This window comes from Rhynchophorus ferrugineus, unplaced genomic scaffold (assembly GCF_030347505.1).
Source record: "Rhynchophorus ferrugineus isolate W39M unplaced genomic scaffold, kcgeb_rfMv2 rfM9, whole genome shotgun sequence".
Lineage (NCBI taxonomy): Eukaryota > Metazoa > Arthropoda > Insecta > Coleoptera > Curculionidae > Rhynchophorus > Rhynchophorus ferrugineus.
This window is the reverse complement of record NW_027472588.1, coordinates 35,435,756-35,460,733: the sequence shown is the minus strand read 5'-3', so window position 1 is coordinate 35,460,733 and position 24,978 is coordinate 35,435,756. Positions and strand designations below refer to the sequence as shown.

General features: G+C 30.4%; 1 protein-coding gene across 1 annotated transcript in view; it reads right to left on the bottom strand.

Annotated features, from left to right (window-relative positions):
- The window catches only part of LOC143203171 (uncharacterized), a 45,464-nt gene extending 30,985 nt beyond the window's left edge, over positions 1-14,479 (bottom strand). Inside the window, exon 1 of the mRNA XM_076415307.1 lies at positions 14,217-14,479. Coding sequence (XP_076271422.1) covers positions 14,217-14,479 — 263 coding nt within the window. The remainder of the gene's footprint in view (positions 1-14,216) is intronic.
- Positions 14,480-24,978: the final 10,499 nt, after the last annotated feature.

Here is a 24,978-nt window from a genome sequence, read left to right as displayed (position 1 = left end):
TACTTCAAAATAGAACATCAGACCATTTCTAGCAAGACGAGTAAAGACAAAAAAGTTATTAAAAGTTATTTAAAAAAAGACCATTAAAAGCAAGACGAGTAAAGACGTTTGGTTTTGTTAATCATTTTTAAACAATTAATTTGACATATATAGTTCTTTATGACAGAACCAGGAATCCAACAAGAATTCCTCAACATGTGTATCGGAAAAGGTTGTATATAAGTAATAATAATAACATAAATTAAGTTTTTTTAATAAACTTTTTTAGAAATTCATGTAACAAAATTTACATAGGAGATCAGAGAACTGAACAATATAGTTTCATCTCGCTAAATATTGAATTTTATGGGATGTGGAAAATAATTACCACAATAGACATGTAGGTCATGTAATATATATAAACAAGAAATGTTTGGATATGTAGAAAGCATTGTCGACAATAACGCCCTTCGGTTTGGATGAACTTCATCAGTTACAGAGGAGAAGAAATTGAGAAGTGGTGGAATTGTGAAGTAGTGTTAGATTAAAAATTAACAGCTCACTTCTTGACTTGAATAGTAGCTTGAATGTGACAGTGACTGAATAAAATTTTCTGGTTGTGGGATTAATATTCAATGCGGACAATACCAAAAGAAGGCGATGAGAGTGAAGAGAAGTAAAGGTGTGATTATAATTAATACAGGAATACTGTTTATTAAATCTAACTTTATCAAGAAAAATGTAGAGGTGTAGTAACAGAATAAACTAAGGAGAAATAAACTAATACCATAATAACTTGACAAGGAAACACGTTAATGAAGGACACAAGAACTAAACATAAAAATGTAAATATACTCTCCAATGAAACTAAAATACATTACTTCTATCTACAATTGTTAATTAGATGGATTAAACCTCCAGGGTATACCATAGCTGGTTTAGAAAAGAGTTAAAATGTAAATAATAAAGTAACTCAAACCTACAAACTAATGTAATTGTTTAGTCAACTGTAGTTTAAGTCGTTTGATAATATATGTCTTAAATGTACTGTACTCTTAAAATAAACTATATTTTATAACATATTTGTATAATTATATTGTTTACGTTATAATATTGTTGTATATCAAAGCCAAAATAAACTAAAATTCTAAGTTAAACGCGGCAACATTGAGACGTTGTGACGTCATAAATTTAGATGATATAAATTTAGATATATACTATGGAATATATGTGTAATAAACCTAACGAATATTTCAGCAACGATAATTATTCTTTAATTAGAAGTAAAATATTCTACCTTAATGCAATTTTTTTCTTATCAAAGATGCATGTTATCTAACCTCTTCAGTAGTTAAGTAGATAAGTTAATTAGATTACACTGAACCAACAGAATTAATAATACAATAGAATGAATTATATGATTTAAAATATGATAGGAAGATAGATTTAAAATGTATGCCAAAAAGTAAAAATTAACAGTAGAAGGAAGGGCTACTAAATGTTTATTGTGTTCTTTATTTTGACGATGTTAAAAGCTTGCAATCTATATAACAGAAATTTTAGTACAGTGGTAATGTAATCCATACTATGTATATATTGTACAGAAATAACTGTTGCATTGTTTACCAATAATATAGCCAGGAACTAAAGTATCTCTTACAGGGATAAGAAGCAAAGCATATTGAAGCATTACATTTAAACATGAAATTAACTATTAAATTTTAGCTCACAAAAGAGAAGCTAATTAAAATTAAACTATTATATCAATTATACCACAAGTTGCAATTATAATATTATAATATAATTAAATAATTCCGGCGCTTATGAACCGTATTTGAAAGAACTTTTATAAATGTTCATCTAGATTAAATAAATGGTGCACGTCTTGAAATTAGATCGATTCCCTGGAATATATAACGATATATATCATACCAGGAGGCTTTCGTGGGGCTGCGAAATGACACCGAGAAAGGCACGAAGAGTCACAGAAAAAAAGTGTTTACTGGGACAGCAGCCAATTTTTTAGGGAGTTTTTTAAAATTATATTAAAATAATATCACATGTTGCCCAATAATATATCATATAATATATCATATAGAAGAACTAATATTAAATTAAAAAATATAACATATTGTTGTTAACATATTATTGTTGGACATATTATTGTTAACATATTATTAAGGATATATAGCTGTTGGCTTGGTTGGCGTAGTGGTTAAGGCTATTACTTAATGACTGTTATATTATTGCGATATTCCCTGGTCCGAATCCTGCTGGCGCATGGTTGTAAATTTATGTTTGAGATTATTTATTAATGTGATTATCCATTAGGCAAGAGTGCAAACTACAACAAGGAAAGTCATCCCAACCATGCCGGTGTTCAATTTGGTCCCTTGCCAATGAGTAAGTTTAATGCTAAGGACTGGGTCTCGGAGACCACGTTAATCAGTAGGCCCATTCCAAATAAATCCGAGTGCATAAAAAGGAGACTTTAAAATATACCAAGAAAGTTATGTTGCTTGGGTGATATTTTGATTTTTTTAAATAATTTGAGCAACAACGCTGTCACAGACTATCAATATCTCCCTTTTATATCATATATATTTAGTGTTTAAGAGCATTTACAACTTCCATGTTTCTAAAGTATTATAAAATAGCGATAGATGTCATCATTTTACAAAAGTTTTATCAATCCAGTCAGTTCTGTTTCATGTTAACGGTTGCAATTTTAACTAGTGATGGCCATATGTTTGAAATTCGACCATATTTTATTATATATCATATCATAGATTATAAACATAAATATGGAATAAAATAATTTAAAAATTCATATTTGTTTTTAATTTTATTTGAAAAAGTAAGGAACATAATAAAATAATTTATTTTTAACAATTCAAAGAAATATATTAGAGGAATGTATACATCAAATTAACTATTGATATTTTAAATTTCCAACAAGGAAATATTTAAAATAATTTCATTCAATTTCAATTTACGGTCATTCAAAATCATTTTGTGGATTTTTAAAATGTTTTCATGCTTATTTCAGCACGTCTAAACTTAACATACCAATCCTTGATGGTTAATTTTCCTGGAACAGTGTCTGGAAATCCAGCAACAAGCCTAGTTTTTGCTTCAACTGTATTTTTTCCCTTCAAAAAGCACTATTTTATCAACACGCGAAATTCCCTTTTATCCATTTTTTTTCACAATAACCAAAGTTGCTTCACTCAAAATGCTATAATTCACAAACTAATGATCCAACGACTGTCAAATTTATACACGCATCTTTCGAGGGTTAGGGCTAACTAAAAAATACATGGATTTAATTCTAGTAGCGCCGTCTATGTGTCAGGCCAGACTTTTTAATTGACAAGTTACAATAGAAACGGCGAATAAGAAAAATTACCTTATAAAATTTGGAGCTGGTAGCGCGTTGGATAGACTAAAATTATCTGTTTATATATTTTGTCACCGATCTAACCACTTCTAGTTGCTTGATTTGGACGTATTTAATTTTATTGGAATTTATTTATTTCTAGTCCATATTAGCTACAGAAGTGTCTATAGTAATAGAACTACTTATATTTAAAATATCTATGTTCAATACATTATATAAGTAGATGTTTATATAGTGTCCATTAGTTGTTATCTATAATTAAATATATTTATCTATAAGCTTTAACCATGCTAAATTTCATGCCTCCAGATGGTCCGGTTTTCCTCAAAAAGGGAGCCAACATTCTCACTATGCCGATAAATATAAATAAAACAATTTTAGATATATAAGAATTATAGAATGTATAGATATAACCTTTATACAATAATACAAATTGTATATAATGTAAATTATAACTACAGAAGTGTCTATAGTAATAGAACTACTTGTATTTAAAATATCTATGTTCAATACATTATATATGTGGATGTTTATATAGTGTTCATTAGTTGTTATCTATAATTAAATATATTTATCTACTCTTTAATATCTTTTTATTTATCGTACAGTATGTAAAAATAGTGTCAACTTACTTATATATACTTTAAATATGTTTGTATATTGTGGGCTGGCTATATACTCTCGATGATATGTAGCTTTCGTGAGAAAATAAAATGACAATGGGGAAGGTACGAAGATCCACCAGCTACCAAATATGCAAACTTGTAAAAACATGTGCCAAGTTTTTTTTAAAACTCTATGTGATGGTCTGACATTTCCCTAAAGGCCAATATAAATATTGTAATGTATATGTGTTAATAATAAATTATAGTATTGTTTTATAATAATTTTATTAGTTTTATTTTATTATTAATTATTAACACTGTTATAATAGTGTATAAATAATTAATATTGTATATATTGTATAAATATCTATTGGGTATATGTATATCTGATTTAATTACATTGAGTATAGTACTTATAATTTTTTAGATATGTTTAAACATATATATTCAAAATCATTGAAAACATATACAGCTGACAGTTCTTTCTTTTCTAAGCAATATATCAATATTTTCTTCCAACTGAAGTTTTCTCCTGGACATATAAGTAAACCAGAACACACATTGTCAAATTTGGCATGTAAGGAAGATATTATATAACTGTAACATTGATATCAGCTGAAGACCAAAAGGTTAGTGACCTCATATACATTCTACATACTGGTATATTGAGATAAGATAGAATTTAGCTGACTTCTTAATTACCTTTAGCTCTTATAGCATTTTTATAGTTTTATTATATTTTCGATTTTTAAAAAGACATTTGTTGAGAAAAGCGTATACAATATATATTAATCAACATATTTTCCATATTTTTTAATTAATGTGCTATTAAGTTTTTATATTTAAACCAATTACCCTTTAGCGAAATAAATATTGATATTAAATTATTTTATATGTTATTTTATATTAGTATAATGGTTTTCAATTAATCCATTTTCGTCTACTGTTACATCAATATATATCCAGTAATGCACTATTAGTAATATAATATATGTAGTTAAATTTTAATTATATTTTAAATACGATAATTAGTTTATAATTTAATTGGGCAAATTATTAATATATATATATATATATATATATATATATATATATATATATATATATATATATATATTTATTGTTTGATATATTAATGGATAAATCATGGATAATTACTGATAATTATCACAAATAATAATAAATTATCATATATCGATGTGTTCAGAATATTAACACAGCTATTAAGCTGATATTATAAATTATATAGTTATCTGAACTATAATTATAATACATTTAAGTTTATATAGTTTTGTATTATATATAATATAAAAGACTATAACATATCGCTCAGTAAAACAGCATATTCAGCTTCAATTTAGTAAAAAATAGACTACAAAAGTGCTTTAAAAATATCTAGTTATGTCTTTAAAACTCTAGTAGAGGGTATAATGTTATTTAAAGACAAACACATTGATTACATAAATTATAAATGCCATTAATCCTACCATCAGAAGTCACATGATGAACAATTTTAAGCCAAAAATTCAAAACAAGCAACTGTTTAATCAAGCAATTGTTATTCGAGCTATGTTGTGTGCTTTATAAAGATCAATGCATTCGATTTTATACCCTCTGAGTCTACTAGTCAATAAAATAAAAGCTGCTCAAAAACTGACTTGTGTAATTCGATTTGTGTGAGATGTTACTCTTACGTTGCAGAATTTCATAAAGATCAATATACTTTTATATATTTAGCAGAACATTAGAACCAGTTTTTCATATCCATTTAAGACACTTTCCAAAGTGCTTTCTTGAAAACTATTCTTAACTTAAGTTAGTATGAATAAAATCCAAAGATGATGTATTGTTATAAATAGGCTGTATATTCAAAAGTAAAACTCAAATTCTATCAAACTGATTTTTAGTTATGATCATGGTATTTAATTATCTTTAGATAATTTTAATTAATAAACACATCGAAAAATTAAAATTTTCACTATATAAATAATATACGTAATAATGTTTATGTAAATGTTATAAAAGTTAGGTATTGCAACACTGTAAAAATGTTGAGAAATTTGTTTTTCCTCAATGAGCTTTATTCAATACTTAGTGATTATTTTTTTCAAAATCCTTTAATTTGCATGTAAATATTATTGTGCGATGTAATTTTATGAGTATTTTGTGTCAATTTGTTGCGAATCACTGAGTTAATACTCTTAATAATGTTAATGGTATACCTGTTTTCATGAGAAAGCCCTACTGAGTTAAACAATAATACTTACATTAATTGGCATTTAATTACTAATATAGTACTGCAAAAACCAAAGTAATCTATACTTAAACCTTCTGAGAGCTGTCATAAATATTTATTTCTTGGCTCAGTTAAATTCTCTCAAATAAGTCAACAAATAAACCACCCTGCATACAGAGCAATAAATACTTAATTAATTAGGTAGTGTAATTACAACTTGTAGATTTAACAACTTTAAGTTGGTTGTTTCATATAAGTTTTTACTTCAATAGCATATCTAAACTTAGCTCGTAAGTAGACACTTAAAACCCACTATAAATATAACTACTCTAAAGCTACTCTCCGATGAGAAAGGTAGACAAATAATTTTTGATATAATTACAGCGTTTCACCTTTAGTGTTAATAACTAACTAAGAATAATGCTCTCTAAAGTTAAAATGTGCTCGTTTAATAGAAAACGATGCCTTCGTTAGAAGTCGTTTAATCACTATTAGGATTCAGCACGCATATCGCCTTTTCTGATACACATGAGAGATATTTACTGTGTAATGGTAATCTGAAAATTTATATTATTTAGTGTGTTTGGGTTCTTGAAAAATTTGGTTGAAATAGTCCACCTAATATTAGAACTAATTATAACTCTTTATGTTCCTATGACACCATTAGTATCATTTTATGTTTAATTTAGAAAAGAAATAGCCTAGCGGGCAGAACAATTACTTTGTATTATGTTTTCAAAGATAATTTATTAATCTAAATATAAAACAATAATTAATCTTAGTGTCAATATATACTGTTATGATTGATTATTAAACAACAACGGTAGTCGAACGGAAATAGATCTGGGCAATATGGTGATTGCATCAAAGCTCCCCAACAAACATTTTAAATATTTTCCTAGTCTTTTATAAATAGCGTTTTCATAATAGCCTACGGTATACTTTTTCTGTCGATCAAATCTAGTAGATTTTAACCAGCTGCTTCAATTGCATTAGTTTTTTGGTTAGGTTGAACTAGTTCATAATGGACAATACTTTTTAAATCTCACTAAATATTTAGCATCAGCATCCATTACCTTAATATGAGCTTTGGAACCAGTTATGAATCTTCTCCGTGCTTCAACCAAGATCTCTTTAACACATTATTGTTGTTCCTTATCCACATTTCAAAAAAAAAACTCTTTCATGGAACTGTGATTATAATCTTAGTTAATTCATTTACCCATTTTTTACGATAACTTGGTGTTGTAAGTCCCAATTTGGTTAATCTCTTCCATGAAAAGCCAATTTAGTTACAGTATTATTTATATTTTTCATTAAATTCATCAGAATATCTGAAAGGAATCTACGCTAAATCAGTGTGACTTGTTTTTCTGTTTAATTAAATCTCTTATATATATAAATCAATGATTTGGTATTCGCCAGCTTTATTACTTGTTGCAGAAGTTTACGCAGAAGAAGGAAATACACCACATTTTGTTTACTATTTAATAATACTAATAATATAATAATATAGTAATTATTATTAAAAATAAATATACTATTTCTAGTTTATATATCTGAATAACTTAATTCTCTAAATAAGAATTGGTAAATTTACATATTCAATAACAGACTTCTATAAGTATCACAATCAAGTACTACTAGTGTAAACATCATGATCATTAATATATATGCCTTAGTTTCTAATTTAGACTTAAGGGAATGCTATGCTTACCGTGGTGTTATTCCTAATTATAATATTAAGCTTGAAGCATGCTTAAGGTAAAATACAATTGAAGTAAAAATGAGTAAATAATTTGAAGAAAATATTAGTTTGTTTTTTTTTATTGACGGAATTGGTGACTTACAAATTTTATTTGATCGAGCAACCTATAGTCAGAAGGATCAATATCCATATAAATCATCTATGTATAATGCGAATTATGCAAGTTAGAAGAAGACTTACGAACAATTAGGCTTTAAGGGTGATGTTGAGCTAATTGATAATGATTGATAAAATATTGCAGTGCTGCTAATATTCGCATAACATTTCTGCTTCTTAAGGTTGTCATAAAGCATTCTATTTTTATTGTTTCAGTAACACACCATTGTGAAAGATTTCATACTAACTATACTCTATCACTTATCAACTGAGGTATTGACACTATCAACTCAAGAATTGCACTCAAAGGGCTATTTGATATCCGAAATAATATAATGTGAATATTGCTGACTGTGAAACCTTTATAGAATCGCTGTAGAAAAGGACTATATACGCAATTCAATAAAATAAATGATAAAATCCTAATTGTATCACTTGATAAATGACCTATTCAGCAAGCACATTCAGCTAAATACCTCGATATCCATCTCTATGATAGGTTAAATTGGAAACATTATGTAACAAATCAGAGCAACGTGGAATCAATATAGCTACTGACCAACACACAGGAAATCAAAATATTGAAATAATCCAAACCACAAAAATTGTATAAGTCCTACTTTATCTTAAGTAGTTAAGTTTAATTTTAATGTCGAAGATACATTCAGCTGTATAAATACCGTGCCTAATTTATCGCATTGCTTGTGTGTTAATGCGACTATAAAAGAATAGTAGTAATAAATTTAGATTGTACTAAATATATTTAACTTAAGATGTAATTGATAAGAAAATTATGTGAAGGTAAACAAAAGAGGATAAATTAACTTTTAGCTGTTTGAAAATTGGAAGAAGAAACGTGAATCATACTCAGTTTCATTATGAATATTTTTAAACTTCGGAATAGAAAATTTAGATAACAATGTTATGTTAAAAATGGAGCAATGTTTTCTTGGTAAACTTCATGACAGATCATTTCGCCGTTTTGGTAACACTTTATATCTTTTTTATTATTTAATAATAATAATAGATTAAGCATCTTAATAAATTAAATCTCTAAATGAGAATTGGTAAATTTACATATTTAATAATAGGCTTCTATAAGTACCCTAATCAAGTACTATTAGTGTAAATCTCAAAATCATATGCCTTACTATCTAAGTTAGACTTAAAGGAACCCCATGTTTCCCACGTTGTAAAATATCAGTTTGATTCCTTTTTATCAAAATTCTAACCATAATGTTGTCCATTACTAGCTAGTTACTACTATATCCCATATCTCAGATAATTTTCCAAGTTAGGAGATATTTTCGATCTTTGCGAGAAAAGGGGATTGGTGACTTGCAAATATTATTCGATAAAGCAAACAATAATCAAAAGGATCAATATCTACATCAATGATCTATTTATAATATGAAATAGAAGTTAATTTTGTCCTACTAGCATAATGAGCAAAACCTATGAATAATGGATATTATGCTTTAACGGTGATATTGAGGTCATTCAACAATGATTGATTTAGTATTGGAGTGCTGGATAATATTGGCGTAATATTTCTGCTTCATGAGGTTGTCATGAAACATTCTATTTTTATTATTTCAGTAACCAACTAATTTTGAACATCGCCTTTTACTTCAGTTTATAAGGCTAAAACAAATCGCTTTACCTGTCAAATCTTCCTATGCATTTTAGTCTTACAGTGATTTCTTATTGCATCTAATCCGATAATTCCGAAAATTTCTCTAGCGTGTTGTTATCAACGTCAAACTCGCTAGTCCTAAAGCGTCGAACTAAGTATAGATACCTTAGTTACAACTCTGAACTGAAGTATTATTCAAAGGGCTCGTAATAATATATGAATATTGCTTACTATGTGAAACCTTAATAACATCCAGCCAACTTTAAAGTAGGTGTAGAAAAAGTAAAAGTGGCACTCAACAAAATCTACAAATATACTAAAGATTATAAAATAAGCACATTCAACTAAATACCTCAACATCTACTTCTATGGTAGGTTAAATTGAAAACATTATATTAGCCAAAAAGCATAGTATATCAGGAACTAGAAATTATATGTAGTTTATCCAAGATTTCACTTTAAAAATGAAATAATGTTGCAAAATCAGAGCAACGTGGAAGCAATACAGCTACTGGCCAACGCCCAAGAAATCATAATATTGAAATAAACAAAACCACATGAACTTTTATAGTGTACTAGCGACCCGCCCCGGCTTTGCACGGGTGCAATGCTGATACTAAATTAAATATACTACAGAAAAAATATGAACGTTGTATATAAAAACATAGCGGCCCGCTCCGACTTTGCACGGGCATAAAATATATATGCCTATGTCACTCAATGAAAACATGATTAAAATCGATCCAGTATTTTTGGTTCATTCATTACTGCCCTTGGCCTGCACGCATTAAATTTGGAGTAAAACAATTCCTCTTCCCCTATACTTACTATGAAGATTTCCTGCTATCTTTGGAATATCTAAATTCATACAATTTTTATTACATTACACATTTTTAAACGCAAATTTTAAATTTGTAATATCTCCGAAAATATTTGTTTAATTTACATGCTGTAAGGAACCATATTGATCTATATTAATTGCACACTGTATTTAAGGTACTTAATTCGATAAGGATTAATGCCGTATTGCTTAAAATAGCTTCGTAAATAAGCCATTTTCTCACGTAAAAAGTAAACAATAAAAATGGTTAATGTGGGTTATCCCTAAAAGATAAACATATACCATCGCGGACTTTTTTGTAGACCTTTTTATGGTGTACAATACTGTAGTACATTAATTTGATCTAACTCGTAGGGTTAGGCAGCGTTTTTGCTAATTGCTAAATAAGCCTAAAAAAATAGGTTAATTTACGACATCACGTTAGAAACCTCTAAAATTAGTAATGTTGCCTTAGTATATTATGCATGTATTATACATATAAACCTTCCTATTGAATCACTCTATCTATTGAAAAAAACCGCATCAAAATCCGTTGCGTAATTTTAAAGATTTAAGCGCACATAGGGATATAGGGACAGAAAAGGCGACTTTGTTTTATACTATGTAGTGATAAGTCTTACTCTTATGTCTAGCTTAAGTAGTTTAGTTCTGTTTTAATTTCGAAAATACAAACTCAAGTATTAATACATTTTATCTCGTTGCTTGTGATGCGAGTACAACAAAAGAGTAGTAATAAATTAAGATTGTACTAAATATATCTAACTTAATATGTAATCGATAAAAAATTATTTGAAGGTAAACAAAAGAGGATAAATCAACTTTCAGCAGTTTGAAAATTGCAAGAAGAAACGTGCCTCATACTCAGCGTAGTTAGGAAAGGACATTTACATAACACTTATGTTAAAACTCAAACGGGACAACTTTTTCTTTGCAAGCATCATGATAGATCATTTCACCCTTTTTTTAACACGCTGAGTATGTAACACTAAACCAAAAAAATATGAAAACTTTCAAGAACCTGTTTTCTAATTGCTAAAATTGCATGTTTAGTGATACGTTCAATGGACAGACACAAAAAATCGATGGCGTTTCAGCTTTTATATGGAAACTAACGGCACAATGAGATCTTTTGTATCGGCATCGATTTACCGAACAAATTGCACTCGGGCTTTCGAGCGCCACGCACCACCCCGTCACATTCTCCTTTCACGGTGATGATTGATGACGAAACGATTTAATGAACCGTCAAGCTGACGGGCCTCTTTCAGGGAAGCTTTGTTTTTCGCAGAAATGGCGGCCCGACTCAATTGTACAAGTCGAAAATTAAATGACGGACGTTTCCGTCGAGTTAACCGCTTTCATCCTCCGAATTTTGTAATTTGTTCGTTCTATTTTTTGTGCGCTCCGCGTAAGTTGATTAGGAAACGGCGCAAACATAAACGGATTACTTTCGTTTGGGTTTCTCCGTCATTTTCTTCGCGATATATCGGCTGGAAAGGAAGAACTATATTTGCTAGTTATTTATTAGTTTAGATACTATGACGATTCTTTTTTCTTTATAAAAAAAATATATTCTTTTATAAATATCTTCTTACTAGCTTTTAGTAATTAATTATTGAAGCTTTAAACTTTAAACTGTCAAATGTTTTTACTCCGTATTTGTTTTATGAATTTTTGACTTTGTTCCCTCGCTCTCTCCAGTCTCACACATATACTTACTACAATGTTTTCATTGTCATTGTTTTCTATCTGTATACTGACGTCATATGATACCAAGTTAATTCTTATTTCATTTATGTCCAAATCTTATTGTATGTCAGAAATATTTTAATTCATATAACAGGTGGGGCAAAAGTCCCGTACCATTTTGATTGCCTATAACTTTACTCAAAGAAATGATAAGCAAGTTCGGTTTTCATAAAAAGTTTATATGATCTTTAGATTTTGTTGTTTATTATTATTGAAAAAGTATAGCGGCTAAATGGTGACCGTGATTCGCTATGAGTCTTTTGACAATTTTTTAAGCATTTTTCATGACATCCTGCAATATTTGAGGATTAATTTCTTCAATTTGCTGACGAATATTGTCTTTAAGATATGGAACAGTTTACAGTTTATTCGCATAAACTTTTGATTTAAAAAAAAATTAAGAAACCCCATAAGAAAAAGTCTGATGCTGTTAAATCGTTATTCAATAATTGAATTGCTGAACGAGCTGTGTGTGCTGTGGCTCCATCTTGCTGAAACCATATGTCCTCTAGTCCTTGCCCTTCTATTTCAGGCACAAGAAAATTTCGAATCATGTCTTGGTGCCGTTCAACAGTAACAGTAACTGCAACACCTTGGTCATTTAACAAAAAATAGGGTTTCATACAGTTGTTTTTTGGGGATGCAACGATGTTTGAACGAACGAATGAATTCAATATGTTTAAATATTTAAGCACAATGTTGTATCTATGGATATTTGACATTAATTAATGTAAATATAATTTATAAACTATATTAATTTACTTATTATACTAACCTATAATTTCATTAGTGATATAATTACTCCAACTAAATAGGTTTATGTGTTCAGAATAAAATATATTTATGTAATTTTTCTTCTATATACAAAGAATTAACATACACATAAAATTTATATTTATAATTTATTGAAAGCTATTTGTTTTAAGGTATGCACATAGTGTAGCTCTTAATAATTATCCGGTAAGTTGTTGCCTATTGAAAAGGAATTGGTGTGGTGACAGTTGTAAAAGCTGTTATTAAATATATTAGTCACTGGGTATGGCAATTAAACTGCGAAGAAACTTTATATAGGATATATGTCACGATGGCTTCTAAAACAACTACAAAATAAAGAGAGTATTTATGAATGAAATGAAAATATTTTTAGTGAGAAACGCAGTTGTTATATTTATCTAGAAACACGTTTTGATCGCATAGTTTAAGCTTCTCAAGTGCTAGCAAATTGACATATCAGGGTGTAGCTCAAACAGCCTATTTTACTTTCTCAAATATTGAATACTAGCATTTGAAAAAAAAATTAATTTATTTATTCAATTTGAATATGTCCATGCTAGCGTTGGCCAACTGAAGCCTAGAAAATATTTAATTTTTGTTTCAACACTAACTCAAGAAGTTTCCTTTACTTACAATTAATTTTAACCTAGGACAGAAACTTTTAAATTTCAATTATTATTATCCTATTGCCCAACACATTTGCTACTCCAGTTAATCATCATTTTTATTGGGCAAAATTTTGCTGAGGGCAAATTCCGACTTCATAAATATTATGAAGACTCTTTTCATACATGATGCCTTTATATACTGGTTTTAAATACAAAAGATACTGGATGCTGTAGCCCCCAAAAATCGGCTACTGTTCCAAGAAAGTTAAGAAAAAATGCTTCGGCCTTACCCAGCCCAAACCTTTTGTTCAGCTAAGATTTCTTTTAATTCCCATTGTCTACATTTTTTTTGGAATTCTCTTGTTGTATTTTCTAAGCAATAACAAATATTTTGCAAAGATTTAAATTTCTTTAAAGAAATATTTCTTGCTCCGAATTACGAATATGCCCCATTGGAAAATATAGAACCACAAACTATAAATCCTTACAGAGTTTCATATTAAGCTGGCAAATTACGTACTCACCTCACAACCAGACTGGGTACATTTATATTCTTCATAAATCGAATCACTTCGCCTACATTGTCTTTGAAGTCGTCCTCCGAGATCACGGAGTTTCTGCGTGCGGGCAGAGACAATTCCGCCAGCGTATCATTCTCGAACCGTACCCTGTTCCTCTTGAACACCACATCCACCCACTCGTCGATTGTATCCTGCTTCTCCTTGATATCTTGCTGGCACCTCTCGTTGTAGAGCGCATTTATAATGCCGAAAATGCTCCTTTTCATTTTCCAGACAGGAGCTACACGACGACGTATATACAACGAGGTCGTTTTATTGGATGTCAAGCGAATTAACAGCCAGGAATGTAATCTGGCCACTTTCCATTTTTGTCCATGGCGTCGAAGATGGTGAACTGAATCGGCGATGAATAGACGTACATAAACAGTACAAGAGGTGTTTATTACAAAGCTATCATATTCTTGAATTTTGTTTCATAACAAGTTTATTATTATGAACGAATTTGTAAACAAAATCTTCAAAAAACACCGTCGAACAAACACTGTATTCACCTGGCTCCGGACGGTTTCTTTCTCCTTGAAAACTTTTAAAACTCAAATTACCACCTCGATGCAGTCGATAGGATACGTGAAAAAATTGTGGCGACAACTAAGATCGATTATGCATTTACAAATGTTTTAACAATTGTATTATTCGCTGGTATAAGTATATTTTGGAAGGGACCTTCTTTGAAAGTGATACAATAGATCTATATATATAAATAGTATATAAATAATAAGTTTGTAAATGTAAATAAATAATATCTATAGATAGGTAAATATTTTTGTTCGATATTTTTGCTCATAATGCACTAGTTGCTACATGTTTGCTATCTATAGAATTTTGCGCACGTAGATCTATAGATCGCACGTATTTCTGTAGATCAACTTTTCATCGCCAGCCAGAATACGCCACAGAAGATTCTTCTTTTTTTGCTTGAAAAGAAATGAAACCGCAAAGTGGAAATGGTTCGAAATGGAAACATCAGTCAATTCATTTGGTAGCCTGTAATTTCATATCTTTCCTATCGCCTATAAAAGTTGAACAATGAACTGTTAAACCGTCTGAACGTTCATTGAGAACTTGTGCTAGGTTTTCGTCGAATACGTCTTGCAAATCATAGTCTTCGAAATTACTTAGTTCTTTAGCCCGTTCTTTTTCATTGATACTAAAACCGCCACTTCCAAATCACTGACACCTAGACCAGCAATTAAAATATGACATCATTATAATGTTATAAAAGTTGTATTGTTCATAAAGGTTTTGATCGGCTTACATATACAATACTGTAATTTTATCCAGAGAAATATCAAAGCTATGGAATTTAACAGTTAGGTTAGGTTGCTTAACAATAGTTAACATTGTTATTTTGCATTTTCGGTAATAGGTACCGCTAATAAAAATACAGGTAAGCATGTAATGCTTCAGATATACTTAGCCCCATGTATACTCAGAAATTTAAAATATTAATTATTAGTAGTAATTATAAAATAGTAAAACTCAACAATTTAGAATTCTGTTCCAAAGCCTATTCATGACAGGATTCTATAAATTGAAGTCGCATATTAATTTTCAGGTAACATTATTAGGAAGGATTTTTCACGAATTTTGAGAGTCATGGAACGGCATCCATTTCCAAGAAAGGCTAAGTTGGAAATGTAACATTAAACAAAAAACACAGCATATGAGACTCTAATTGAAAGAACGGTACCGGTTAGTTGGAAGATTCTTCAAGCTTGATCAAAAATCAAAGAGGTTGGTTTATCAGTCTAACACAAACCCTATTTGGATTTATGGGGTTCAAATATAGGATTGCACTAAAAGATCAAATCAATTACACTAAAGCAGTGATCCAACGATGCGTAAGCAAAGTTCTTCTTTTAATTACCAGTGCTTGTCACTATGTAACCAACGAACAACTACACATTAATATCGAAAACAAATGTATTTACGAAGTTATTCAATATTGTGTCCTAAAACATGAAATAGGTTTAGTAATATAAATCACAGCAACGTAGAGGCTACTTGAGAGCATACAGGAAATCAGTAGATTGAAGCGAATCAAACCACATAAATTTATATAGTGTATAAGGGTGATTTTAGTTTAAATAGTCTACTTTAATTGTAATTTGGGAAATCATACTGATGTGTACTTATCACACACCACTCCTGCTTGTGTATTAATATAATTACAACAGAACAATAGTTATAAATTGCCACCTCTAAAGGAGTTAGTTCCTTTAGCCGAAAAAAACTTCAAAAAAATGTTAATTTTTTATAGATGGGGGCATAACTTATACATCAGTCGCTATTAAATATGAGCTTACATGACATTATCTGAGTTTCAACAACGTAAGTTGAAACTTCTCACAAAGAGTTTTCTACTTAATGGATAAATCTTAAGTTCTACTTAAAAGATATACTCTAAATGTATTAAAAAATGTCTTCCTTTTATATCGCCATGTATCTCGAAGTACTGATTTATTGATTGATTGAAAAAACAAATTTTTAAGAAATTCAGAATGTCCCCAATATTTTGCGACAAATTTATAGTTTTTAGAAAAAAATTCTAGACCTGTTTATAGCCACGAATAGAATTTTTTTTAGTTCTACAAGTATTAGGAACATATCGGGGAAGATGCATTTTTTCACTGGCCTGTAACTGTGTTCTTATGGCAAATTTTTATTATATTGATGAAAGATATGGATAGCAAGAATAATTTTAATTTATTGTTATCCTGCTCGGAAAAACGAAAACATCTAGTTGGGGAATATAGAACCACAAGCAATAAACCCTTTCAGAGTTTCATATTAAGCTGGCAACCTACGTACTCACCTCACAACCAGACTGGGCACATTTATATCCTTCATAAACCGAATCACCTCGCCTATATTGTCTTTGAAGTCATCCTCCGAGATTTCGGAGTTTCTGCGTGCGGGCAGAGACAATTCCGCCAGCGTATCATTCTCGAACCGTACCCTGTTCCTCTTGAACACCACATCCACCCACTCGTCGACCGTATCCTGCTTCTCCTTGATGTTTTGCTGGCACTTCTCGTTGATGAGCGCATTTATAATACCGAAAATGTTCCGTTTCATTTTCCAGACCGGGGCAGGACGACGACGTATGCAAGACGAGGTCGTTTTATTGGGCGTCAAGCGAATTAACGGACAGGAATGTAATCAGGCCACTTTCCACTTTCGTCCGTGGCGTCGACTATGGTGAACTGAACCGGCGATGAATAGACGTACACAAACAGTACAAAAGGTGTTTATTATCATATTGGTTATGAGTTCGTTGCCTCCGGGCTGAATCCTTTGTGAGGGATTCATATATTATCAGGACAAGTGTGCTGGCGAGAAATGATTTGGCGACGACATGCGCCGCCCGCCGTTTGTCGTTTTTTTTTTCTATGATATGTCGCAGTTTGGCGAATAAATTTAAACTTTTCGAATCAGATATGGAGGAGCGATTCGCGGACTCGCATTTGTAATAAAAAGAGAACGGTATTTATGGCGGTTTCTTTTTGAGACACGCCGCGACGTTATCGGTCTTCGGGTGTCCCCATAACTTCCACCATCGATATGTTTATGGGGGTTTATTTCTATTTGGTCGATGTGGGTATTTCTGGGAATTTTTTTGTCTCGCACATTTTCCGTGGTCGTTAGTTTACCATATCGCTACTAAAATGTATATTTCGCACCTTTCAAAAAAATAATCATAAAAGAATTTCATTTCATGTACGCAGTATAGGATATATGGATATAAAATAATAGATACAAAACAAATTGAATTAGTTGAATTTTGTTTTCAGTGTAAGAATATTCGAAATAATTTTCTAGCACCATATGTACTTTCGTCCGCCAGTTTCCCTTTGTTTATCCTGTAAATAACACTGTTTCCCTCCAAATTTCGAAGATATTGCTGTATGGAATAGTAATAGTCTACGCATGAGAAACCTTCAACTGCAACTTTTTGTCTAAATTATAGTTCATAGCAACGTCAGTCCACATTTAAGTTGGAATAGTATTTGGCTAAGGCCGTTGAACTTCTCCAATGCAGCCTTTGTGCCCTTACAGATTCAGCTGCCATACCTTTGCCTGAAATCTATTTACTTACACCAAGGAATGCTTCGAGTAACTGCGGAATGATTGTCGATCCAATGTCAATTTCTCTCCTTTTTTACATTTTTATTTATTGTGATTATTATACTGGCCAGATATTTTGTTAATACCACAGGTCAATTGCAACAAGGATGAAATGAATATAATAATAACTTCTTGTCTTGTTGGAGCTCTCTGTCATTTTTATGCATTAATGTTTCTGCATATTTTCTACATATCATTTAATTTTGCAATTTATAAATTTTTTCTTCTCGTCAATTTTTTTGAATACCTCTCTCCTGTCCTCCTGTTGCCTTTTTCCAGTCCATCCATTTCTTGATAATTCAAGGGTTTTATATATTATTAAGTACTATTTTTCCCAATATTTTAAACTTTTTTTTATGTTTTCTCGACCAGAATCTAATGATATGAATTACAAAAAGTAACCAATTTTATATGTATTGTTTTAATCGATGGCTTATTACCACTTTTCTAATAAAACCATAATAGATTTCTGAGAGACTTCTGATATTTCTGGAGAAGGAAAACTGAACACCATTAAAAATCTTGCAGGGGCTAGAACAAATGGTAATCGCATAAGGTAACCATTCAAACATGGCAGCTAATCATTCCGTCTTAGAATAGTTACTAAAATGTAACGTTTAGGACAAATTATGTGCTAAGTGAGGAACAAATACATAGACGCAGATTACAATTGTTTCCATTAGTCTACCGAATGAAATTTTAACAAATTCTTTACAGGTTTCTGTGGCGGAAAAAAAATTTCAAATAGAAATCGCAACGAATATCACCGAAAAGGACTTTGAATTGAGACCGATCTCCAACTGTAGTGAGATTAATGAAGAATATTCGAAATCTTGCAGAAGCAACAGCTACATATTAGTTACGAAGATGATTTACATCACTTCGCTTCGTTAACAATTGACAAATTTTTACAATATATTTTTTTTGTTATCGGATAATTAGTGAAAAACACTTATTCAACTTGCACTAGCTAGTTTAGCTTTCTAAAGCTAGTGACAGTATTTGTCTAAGGTATTTGTACCGTGATGTCGGTCAAGAGTATTTTGAATTGATTGGTGTACTTTGAATTGTAGCAACATTTCACATTTCATTTTGCTATTCTAGTAGGCTATGTAATTAACGTATTGTGACTCGAAAATTTCATTTGTTTTATTAAATATCTGAAGTGGAATTTTAAACTCGAAGTAAAAAACAGAAAAACTAAAACAATTGAGCCATTGTAGTGTCAAGAAATATAACATTAACAAAACAGTAACAAATTATAATACTTAAGAAAATTGTAATTCATTTTCGATTAGGAACAAAGAATATGACAAAAAGGTTTCATGTTTCCTTAAGTATCCTTTGTATAAACTGTAAAACTAATACGAAAAATACAAAGAATACATATTTTTCTAAACTAAGCTTAAATCTGTACTATAATCTGTAAATAATAAGCTAATATATATTTTATAGTCGTTTTTTAACTCTAATGAAAACTAAAAACTTAATATATCAGTATTAATCCCATACATGTATTTCCAAAATTAAAATAAAACTAATCTACTTAAGCTAAAGTTAAAAATACATTTATACACTAAACTAAATCGTTTGGATTGATTCGCTTCAATCTTCTGATTTCCTGCGTGTTGTCCATTAGCTGTATTGCTTCCACGTTGCAGCGATTTAGCAATTTTAATTCATGTTTTTGATGAAATATTGGATCACTTCGTATATCCATTTGATTTCCAGATCGTTGTGCTGTTCTTCGTTAGTTACGTAGAAATAACCATTGATAATTAATCGTAGAATTTTCTTTTGGGTGCGTTGGATTACTAGTTGGTTTAATGATTTTGTGCAACTCCACATTTATACCCTATAGGCTTTATATAGGCTTTATAATTGTCTGATAAACCAATCTCTTAGTACTATGTAGAAGAAAGAATTGAGAAGGTATAGTGATATTTAACTTATAGTTATTTATAGAAGAAACTTAGTAAGAAAACAAGTAAAATGTATCCATAACCGGGATCTCGTTAATTTTAATTAAATCATCCTGTTGGTTTCACGGTCACCTAAACTGTGCATTACCGTAATTGGCTCTCCTTCCTAATTATCATGAAATTATCCTAAATGCCTCTTGGTTTGTTACCATTGGAGTTTTTTGGACATACTTAATATGCAAATAACTCAGAAATAATCAAGATGAAAGCTGTATAGGAAAAACATAAATTTAACTCATCAAAGTTAAAATATTTAAAATATTAACATATTTATGACCGAGAGAAAAATTGGTAGGGATCCCTTCGAATTCTCTTCTTTTTTTAACTCCACCCCAAAGATTACTTTGGCATTTAATTAATGTTTATCTTTGATGGTAATTTTTTCTTATGAGACAAGGAAATCGATAATTCAATATGAAAATAATGTAAAGCTTTTTATAAAATTTTATTTTTTCTTTGTTAATTTTTGGAGATATTCGTAGTAATAGTAATATAATGTCAATTAAATATTGAGTATATAAAGTTTTATGTCAAAATAGCCCTTAGATATTTAACTGTAGTTTTATTTATGTATAATATATCCGAAGCAATTATGCCAAAAGATATCATTAACTCTACCTTCTCTCTATCTCTTACCCAGCCTGGTTACTGGCGTGACTCGGATAAGTTTTCTTGTCGGATTTTGCACTCTTGCCTAAGGACGATCACAAATGTTAAACAATCACAGACATAAATATACGACCATGCCCCAGCAGGATTCGAACCCGCGACTATCGCAACAGTAGGAGGGCCGTCCTATCGCCTTTACCATTGCGCCAACCAAACCGGGCTAAGTAACTTTTAATATCTAATTTCCCAGAGAGTATCCTTTACTGATTATTAATAGTTTGGTATATAATACAAATTATCTTATGGAAAATGTGGGAATAGTTTGAATGGTAGTTAAAAACTCAACGATTTAAAGGTATATTTATATTTTCGATTTATTTGTTACTGTTTTATTTCTTGAGCTTAAACTCAGGTATTAGATGTATGACTTATTTTTTTCTTATTCCTGCTACTAGTGAAATGATTCTTGAGATATGTTCAAGATAACTGTTTCAGTTTTCAGATAAAATTTTCAGATCATTGAGCATTAGTTACATAACTTCTCACAATAGCAGTATGGATATACGTATAAAACATATTTAACAAAGCATTTTATTCGGAATTTTATATATAATTTTTAATTTAATCAACTTATAAAACTTTACAGCTATAACAGGGCAATTGAAAAGTCCCCGGCCTACCATAGTAAAACACATTTTTTTTTGAAATATTAGATTTATTTTATTCAACATAATTCCCTTCAAGGGTGATAAACTGATTATAGCGACCCTCCAACTTTTCGATAATATATTTGTAGTACGATTTGTCCTTTGCTTCAAAATAGGCCTCAGTTTTGGGGATCACCTCTTCATTCAACGAAAATTTCTTCCCAGCGAGCATTCTTTTGAGATCTGAGAACAGGAAATTTGCATGCGCATTCTGATTTTGAAATACAGACGCCATAAACTTGCCTGCCGGCTGTTGCATTTTCCTACGCTTTGGAACGGGTTCATCATGTGCAGTCCGCTCGGATGACTATCTCGATGAGCCATGAGCCATGTCCCATTCATTGTCCCATATCGACGCCAAAATTCGGTTGATCATCCTCCAACACTGCTCCGAATCATCAACTTGTCGTTGTTTTTGGTCAAAATGAACTCCCGCGGCACCCACTTTGCACAAAGCTTTCTCGTACCCAAATATTCATGAGTGATATGATCTACACGTTCAGATGATATATTTAGAGTGTCTGTTTCATTCAATTTTAGTTTACGGTCATTCAAAATCATTTTTTGGATTTTTTAATGTTTCCATCGGTTACAACCTCTTTTGATCGTCCACTGCGTTCACTGTCTTCGGTGCTCATTTCACCACGTCTAAACTTAGCATACCAATATTTGATGGTTTACTTTCCTCGAGAAGTGTCCGGAAACTCGGCATCAAGTCAAGTTTTCGCTTCAACTGTATTTTTTCCCTTAAAAAATCAATATTTTATCAACACGGGATATTCCTTTTTATCAAGTTTTTCACAACAACAAAAGATGCTTCACTCAGAATGGTATATAATTCTGGTAGCGCCATCTATGTGTCAGACCGGGGACTTTTCAATTGACCTGTTACTGAGTGATTACAATACAAACACCTTATGAAGGGTGATTTAAGTTTTAGTTACCACCTTGCTGTTGTAATAAAGACAACAAAGGGTATTTTTTCATTTTTCTTTTTTCCTTTGCCAGTTACTGTTACGCGAAGCAAAATTGAGTTCTTTTTAAATTTAATAATTATAAGCAATGAAGAGTGAATAGTGTACGGCAATAAGGTAAGAAAATGTTTAAACAAGATTTTAAAGTATGTATTGACACTTAAAAATGTGGTGTTAAGTGTTAGATGGGACATGATGACATCAGAATGAATTATTCATACATGGTATATTTGAACTGTTTGAAATGCAATTGAAGTAGATTATTAACGAATGATGATCAAGCAGGAAATACATAGCCGGATCTTGTCACATTCGATTACCAGTTATTTCAGTACGTACAAAACTCTCTCAATAATGTTAAATTTGCCTCAAAAAAGCTTGTGAAATTAATTCGCTTCATTATTGTCGTCGTTAAGTTTGGATACTCAAGAAGTTCCACAGCGACAAAATTAATATTTCACAAGTAATGGGGTAATATTAAGAAATTTTTAATCTGTTCAAATATCCTTCCTGTCCAGCTATTTTATACAAACTGATAATAAAATTAGACCGTTCAATTCACACGGAGCCTATGGCATGTATCAAAAACATTGACAAAACATTGGCAAATAATGTTCAATCGATCCTGAGTGCGTCTTAATACATCAGGAAGCCCCAACCACATCAAAAAGTTAATATCAACATCCTAGAGGAAATGCCGACAGCATTTTCTCTGAAGAAAAACAAAAACCTATACGGTCAATGGATAGAAGCATAGAAATAGATTGGAAACGTCTAACTTCAATTCTTATTCAATTATGTTTAAATTTTATTAGCTTATTGTTCAGTTCATTAGGTTTATTTAAAGAATATCACAAATTTAAACAGTTAAATTCCTACCAATAATATCGTATATAATTTGAAATAACTAAAGTGTTAAATATCCAGTGGAATAAACAATTTCAAAACGATGGGCTTGGTAACCGTATGATGGAGGTATGAGGACAGTCTTTTTATTGTATTTTATAAGTATTTTCTTGATACTGAGGAACGTTGTTTTACAAGTCTAGCCAACTTGATAAACAGAAATATATCATATATAACCACAGTATTATTATCACTGATTTCTATTAAGCTTGTTATAGCGATTCATTATATCTTTTAAGGAAAATTAGAGAGCCGAGAAAATTTTCAGAAGCTTATGTTAATAAGGCAAGTAATGGGATTATATTTTGTGATAAAATCCACAAGTCACTATATAAAATTTACGATAATACTTTTTTTAAACTTAATATAACGAACTTAGCGTTTATGTCTGGTGGTTTTTAGGTTATTTATTTTTTTGCAGAAAAATCTACAACAAAATTAAATCCGCTATATAAATCATATATAAAAAATTATAAATGATTTGAAATTAGAATTTTCTAGTTATATATTATTATAGTTATTCTTCAATAAGCTTGTTATTATAAGTAGAGATTAAAATTTATAATTAACTTGACGGCAAATAATGCAAGAATATTTTATTAAATTAAAGATTATAATGAAATTTTTGCAAAATGTTGTGCAATGTTTTGTAAAAATTAATAAAGATTTACTTAGATAAAAGTTCGGATAGTGAAGTTTAAACATGTTAATGCCTAAAATCCATTGCCAACTAGACGAATTACATGTGATATTTGAATCGCAGATGACATAATTCTATGTTCCCTATGGCACAATATAACAAAAAAATAACGGACAATATTTTTAATATTAATTATTATCTATTTCATTATATGAATTTGATTTGCTTCAAGGAAATAAATCTTAGGATTTACCCCCGAAATGAGTAAACCAATTTAGCACAATGAAATTTAAAAGTCTAAATACGCTCTATATAACGATATGGAAGCTTTTATACGATGATATATACACCAATTATTCTCCGAACCAAAATAAGGGCACTGACCTAAGCCCTCGATCGATGTCCTCTGTCAACAAGGTATCGTATTCAATTTACCGATATGATCATTTATCTTGTTTTAACAGTTCCGCAAAATAAGAAAAGAAAAACACATTTAACACCGCAAATACGAGAGTGTTGAAATAAGGGAGGGTTTTACTCACGCGTATTGTATGCTGGGCTTCCTCCACCAACTTGTGGCGTTTTTACGCATTTTCTCGAGATCGGGCGTTTTTAAAGAGGCTGGAGCTGTTTTCCGCTTCTTGGTATGTGGTTTTATCTCCTTAATAGGTTCCTCGAATTGAACCATCTTGATTTAGGATATAGCGAATTTAGAAACACTAATAATTTCAATTAATAATGAGAAAAAAACTCTAATAA